This window comes from Sabethes cyaneus, chromosome 2 (assembly GCF_943734655.1).
Source record: "Sabethes cyaneus chromosome 2, idSabCyanKW18_F2, whole genome shotgun sequence".
Classification (NCBI taxonomy): Eukaryota; Metazoa; Arthropoda; class Insecta; order Diptera; family Culicidae; genus Sabethes; species Sabethes cyaneus.
Window position 1 is genome coordinate 110,335,808 of NC_071354.1, and position 6,466 is coordinate 110,342,273.

The 6,466-nt window shown below is 35.2% G+C and overlaps 1 protein-coding gene across 1 annotated transcript; it reads right to left on the bottom strand.

Moving 5' to 3' along the window:
- Positions 1–1,431: 1,431 nt before the first annotated feature.
- On the bottom strand, positions 1,432–3,996 carry LOC128737233 (uncharacterized). Its single transcript, XM_053831831.1, has 6 exons — positions 3,831–3,996; positions 3,688–3,768; positions 3,149–3,634; positions 2,903–3,090; positions 2,671–2,842; positions 1,432–2,605 (listed from the first exon to the last, which is right to left on the bottom strand). Exons 1-6 carry the CDS (start codon positions 3,892–3,894, stop codon positions 2,121–2,123), a joined length of 1,476 nt encoding a protein of 491 aa, XP_053687806.1. The 5' UTR covers positions 3,895–3,996; the 3' UTR covers positions 1,432–2,120.
- Positions 3,997–6,466: the final 2,470 nt, after the last annotated feature.

A 6,466-nucleotide genomic window follows, 5' to 3' on the forward strand; every position in this document is an offset into this window, starting at 1 on the left:
TGTACATAGTTCCTTTATATGATATTGATTTGGAGGCATAGAAGCAAGAATTCAAAAAATCACTTTTTAAGTTTAAATATGGAAAATAGTGCATATCAATGAGTTTAATCTTAACGAAATTTTTTATAACTGGCAACTCTTCGAAGAATTTAGAGTGACTGGCATTATATGAGAAAATTAAGTTAGCTTTTGTACAAAGTGTATGGCAAATATTGCGTCGAGACGTAATGTTTCTACAATACCTCTTAAAAACTTGATGAAATGCTTCGAAACGAAAACTCCAAGTATACCGCGGTGGCCCTGTTTTTCTTATAGCTTCTGGATAATGCAGCAGTATATGATATTTTGGTTTAAGTTTTTTATCAAATAAATCTTTATAGAGTGTATGGTGGTAGATTATCTGTTGTTGTAAAGTTTCTAACAACTTTTCATTGAACCTTGGTAAGAGAACCAGATCAGCAAGTTCAACCAATGAAAGCGCGAAGTTCCAAATTTCGTCATTCTCTGCAATTAGTTCACCAAAGATTAATGGAAAATAATGAATGAAAAGCATCATTTCACGGGAAGTCATTTTGAAATTAGTAGTTTTTATCTGCTCTTTTGTGATTATTTTAAAAGTATTTCGTTTTTCAGTGTCGCCGTAATCAAACATTTGAATTCGGTAGTTTATAGTTTGCAATGAAATATTAAGATTTTTTATCATGTAGTTTAAAACGAGAGCTATATCGTAATTACATATCCCATGTGAATATAGGTCATGCATTGGGTCAACAATTGCAGTATCAGCGACGTGGTAGTAAACTAATTGATTAAAACCGGACGCTTCTTTAATTCCTGTCTCTTTATAACCTTTAGCTAGATCTTCCAAGTAATTATTTTTATTCCGATTTATGTCAGGGTTAAGACAAACCATTTCTTGAGAATCATACTTGTTTATTTTGCAAAATCTGCAATAATATAAAGAGCTGAAAGAATTCGCATATCCCATTAAACAATTCATTCCTAAATTGTCTCCAAGTATTCCTGCTAATACAAAATTAACTACGATAGTTTTACCAGCAATTATCAATTCTAATCCATTGCTTTCTAAATCGCATAGAATAGCTATTAACTCCTTTAATGATTCGGATGGACCTAACTCTGCCATATCTTTTGACTTCACGAACCCAGCGACAAACAAGTTTTCCAAACGTGATAGAAAGTGTGATGGAATAGTTGGAAAGTTATAGTACAACCCACATACCTTATGAGTTCCTGAATGTGCACCAATTGCGTCATTTATTTCTACGTCATCCGAAAATAAGAAAAAAGGAATAACTGCTTTGTTGCCAAATTTTGATTTGATTCCCTGCCATAGACTTCCGTTTACAACATTTGCTATATTGTTCTCCTGTTCTAATCTGCGCATATTTTCTATTGTCTCTTCATAAATATTTCCAGTCTCGAAAAATTTTTTGATTTGATGTTTGATTGGCATCAGGCAACTTTTAGAACGGATATTTCCCTCTTTATCCTTGTAACTTACACTTTTTGGTGCATCATGCAGATGCATATTTTTAAGTTGGCTTTTAAATTTTTGCTCTGAAGCAATAAACTGAAACGGGTCTCGCAAATCATCTAATAATTGTTGGAAACAGGGGTCCTCAGGTATAGGTGCTAATAAGTTCAATGTGTCACATATTGGAACGACAATGTCTCTGGAGATATCCCTTTGAAGATCGAGTACATCTTTTCGTGTAAGATTTTTTTTACTATGTAGGTTAAGTGTGAAATTCAAAATACATTTTCGTAGACTATGCCTTATATCTAAAATTTTCTCTTCGCTTATTTTCTCCTTTTCCGTTTCGTCATTTTTCAACGCTCCTGTAGAAAACTCCACATCGCAAAGAATTGGCATATTTTCCTCTGTATTTGAAATTTCCTGTGACTCTTGGTAAGGTGTGTAATTTTCATTGTCGACTTTGCACTCAAAAACATCGGCATGCTGCATGTTAACATGTCGTTTGAAACGATAAACATCTTGGAATGAAGCTGTTGGTATACAAATCGAACATTTATACTTGAAGGTTGATGGTGTTCCATGTAGCAGAGTTAAATGATCGAGAAGATATTGAAAGTTATCATACGGTTCCTTGCACAGTTGGCAGTTCATTATGGTGCTCTCTCAAATATGCTAATAACTGTAACAACTGAGTGTTCTTCGATTTTCGCATGTAGTCAATATTGTAAAAAAATCGACTGATGAAACACCAGAAAATTTCACAGCTTTCAGGATACTCAAAACCAAGGATAGTTTTGAGCTTTAGAACAACATCCAGGCAACGTAGAAAAGAAGGGAGCTGATACTCCAGCGATTTCGTAACGACGAAATATGATTCGAAACTATTAGGTTTTCCAATAACACAAATTCTAGGTGACAATGATTGGTTATTAAAAGTAAACTCTTCTCGCAAATCACAGAGCGCCTTTTTGTACTCCTGTTGAGTATCAAATATACGGCATACGTCAATTTGCGCCTGAAGAATCGTTGGTAGTTTTTTATTCGATGCCCTAACCGGCTTTAGAATAGCATGGAAAACAGTGCAAATAATGTAGTCACGGGAGTCTGAAAATACAAGAAAAAAGGCATATACATACATATGCATTATATTCATAAATTACCAAATATACCTAGAGGTAAATTTGGGTCATCCAATAACATCACAAGCTCTAGAGAGAAATGGTCTTTTATGTTGCTTATCTGAATGTACTTTATAAAGTGAACTGCGAACTGCTCCCAATTTTCAAACAGATTTTTTGTTTTGTTTATTCCCTCGTGTAGGATGTCAAAATCGCAATCAACCTTAAATAAAGATTTTTAATTAGTATTAGTATTACTATATTTGCACTAACTTATAATTACCAATAAGTATCCATTTTTATCACATAATCTTGGCCATTCTTGAATGGTATTTTGCTTATTTACATCTTCGTCTTTTAGAATATTCCTAAGACGCAGCAAAAAGCACTCTTTCCACTGTTGAAAAACTTTTTCGCCGGGTTCTGAATTATTACGCATCCAGTTTCTGAAAGCCGTCAGTCTTTCAACCTCTGTGTAAAAAATATACTGTTTAATTGTACTTTGATATTATTGTAATTTTAAGGTTACCTGCAGCCGAAAGTTCCAATGCTTTGGAATGCAAATTTTGCAATACGTTTACAAAAAAACGTTCAGAGATGAGCTGGGCGAATCGTGCCATGTCTGGTAGCGGAAAATTGCGGCGACGAGCAATGTAATAATCGACGATAGTATGAGCCAAAGATCTTCGTTGTTCAGAATCCAATTTGTTGTGCATTTGGTAATGTTCGGTTATTATTTTGCCCTTTTCATTACGATTCAAAATATCTTCGAGCAAATGAATTGTCACACTAGTTGATAGTAGCTTGTGTTCTGATACTCCGGGTAACACACAGGTTTCCACATCCATAGGCATTTCTGTATTGGACGGAAATTGTGGACATAGTGCGCTTTCTTCCCATTGAATTAGCTTTTTACGTAGAGCATGCTTATGCCCTGTCCATTTGGCAACCGAAAAAACATCTTCGAGTGCTCTTTCGTCCGATAGTTTTAAATATTCTACCGTAATTCCATGTCCTTTAATGGCGATATTTAAGCATGACTGAATTTGTAGACAAAATATATCTTACCAACTAAAATAGCATAAATGGCTGGATCCAATTCCCACTCATCAACTATAAGTTTGTGTAGTTCCGGATTTTTTTCAGTTTCTATTGTGGGGAAATTAAAATATAATATATTTACATTTCAACGAAGGTTTCATACTACTTACCGATAATGAATTGCGGGTCAGCCATGTAGTCGTCAACACTTATTTCAACCTGATTTGCATTCATTTTATACCGGATTTCGTATGCAAAATAAAATTTTCTGTCCGAATCTGTTGCAACGCTTTCATCAAAATGGCGAACAAATGCAAATTTGCTATCACTGAAGAAAATACCATGTTCAGAGTGGGTTTAAAAATTTAGTCTTGTAAAAAGTAATGATAAATCTTTTTATTTATACCATTTTCATAGTAAAAATATAAGTATGTCATAGTAATTCCGAACAGCTCATGGTTAATTCTACTATTTAATGAGAATGGTATTTTCTACATTGGTAACATAGTTTGCATTACCATGATGTTCGTTTCAGTGTACTGCCACGATAAACAAACTGTTAAATTCCTAGTAACGTTAAAAATTTGATGGTTTCAACACAGACAAACAGACGAGACACTCGCGTTAATTCCATCGTCCATTCAAAAACAACTTATTTTTCAAAAAAGCATGTTTCGCAACATGTCCACACCGCGGCGCTCGAGTGTTGCTTTGAGTCTCCAGGTATCGACCTTTTCGCGTGCCTAATGGCGGCTTGTTAAAGCCCTATAAAGATATACATTTATAGGGCTTCACGGCTAGTGGGCACAACTTTCGGAAAAAATAACATGCTTTTGGCAACTCTGCTCACGTCAAGTTGACATTTTCCCCCTTGTAAAACTGTCAAGCTTACGTTAGCAAAGTTGCCAAAAGCATTTAAATATTTTCCAAAAGCTGCCCACTAGCCGCCATTAAGCGCGCGAAAAGGTGGATAAAACCTGAGAGAGATTCGCGAAGAGGAAAAATTCTAACGTCAAATGCAGCCAGTACGATCTGTCAAATGCAGCCAGTCGTTATCGTTGTCCCAAAATGGAAAAGTATTGTTAATTCTCATAAGTTTTCTGCCGGTGTTTTTGTGAAAAACACATTCGGAATTGAATTAGTCTTGTTTGTCTCAATTGTAAATTAACATTTTTGCAAAAACTGAAATGCCCGTGTGACAATTAACACCAAAATATGTTATTATAAAATGCACACTTCACACGTCCAATGAGATGTTCACGCAAAAGTTTCATTTATTTGCCCGAAAATGAAAGCAAACGTAATAGGAAGAAGAAGAACAGCCAAAGCATAAGAAAAAGAAGACCGTCTCCGCGACTCTCTCTCAGGATAAAACCATATACAAATCTCGCGTCACTTTTCATTTCGTCCAATGTAACAAATGTAAACAAATCCGGTTTATCACAACAAATTATTGCTCTTTTTAAACTCTATGTTATACAAAAACACCTGCCCAAATAGAATTATTTTGAGGTGAAAAAATTAGCATTATCAAAATGTCCAATGTGCACATTCGAATTACGAATGACTGACTGTTACTTCGGTCGTTCTCATCTGATGTCCAAAGTGCAAAAAAAAAAATCAAAACAAACCCAATCTGTACATTGGACGTTTAGCAAGTGAAAGTTTTTTTTCGCATTATTTATGCATTTTAAGTGAAACAAGCGGTCTAATATTGAAAAATAACCTCGAAAATAGCGTAGCACGGCAACGCACGTATTTTACGGTGATCTCGCTTAATTTATGTGCAATAGCCTGGAAAAATAAAACCGTCCAATGTACAGCATGAGATGGTAAACAGTCCAATGTGACTTTTTCCATAATAAACCAAAACTGCTTAGTTTTAATTAGATTTTTAAAATCTCCGTTAAATATTGAATGCTATTATTCATCAACCACGTTGAGTGAATGACTGAAAATTATTTCATTTTGAAACAATTTAAAGTTCAATTCGAAGAACTTCGATCTCTTTTTTCTCAATATGGTGGAATTGTTACATTGGACGAAATCAAAAGTGACGCGAGAAATGCAAAAAACCTACAGAATAAAACCCTGCAAATGTAAAAAAGCTACAGTGTAAAACCCTGCAAATGCAAGCTACTCCGCAACATGCATCATTGAGCTTACTGACGTTTGTCGTATACGCATCACACATCGACGCGCGATTTGTTGTTGCTGTTGTTAAATTTTACATTGATTTTACACGTTTGTTTTTGTTTTCCCCCAGTTATACCCCGGTAAAAAAACATACGTTTGAGTGAAAAACGATAAGTTTTTGTAGCCTTTTGCACTGGGCTTAGCAAGCTCTATAATAGAGGGCGCTAGTGTGTAAGCAAAATGTGTAGGACGATGGTTTTTGAAGAATTTTCTTCTATGTGTCATGTCAGTTCGTCAGTGGTTTAACTATATGCAAAACAATAAGCATAAAAGTATGAAGGTCTGTGCCTAAAGACCCGTGCAGAATTGGTACTTTGCGGTTGCGTTTGCGTTAACCTGACAGTTCAGGTTTGTTCTGATATTTGACTTCAAAATTCAGTTCCCTGAAAAATTGAATAGTTCACCACGAACAGTTTTCTCTCTCCTTTACTGTACCAGTGTTTATGCAAAAAAGTACGGGTACAATAAAAATCTACAGTCATTAGCAAGTGATTTCAAAAAATCAGGGGGGTTGTACACAAGACACGACCGCATAGGTGACGTAGGACCACGTAAGTTTCTTTGTAGCGATAGTACGATGTATCCAGCGGGGTGCTATCCGTGTCTTAAC

Coding starts and splice junctions, on each gene's coding strand:
- LOC128737233 (XM_053831831.1), bottom strand. CDS start 3,894: ATGAATGCAAATCAGGTTGAAATAAGTGTTGACGACTACATGGCTGAC. Junction 3,635..3,687: donor CATTTATGCTATTTTAGTTG/GTAAGATATATT, acceptor TCGCCATTAAAG/GACATGGAATTACGGTAGAA. Junction 2,843..2,902: donor ATAAAAATGGATACTTATTG/GTAATTATAAGT, acceptor TCTTTATTTAAG/GTTGATTGCGATTTTGACAT.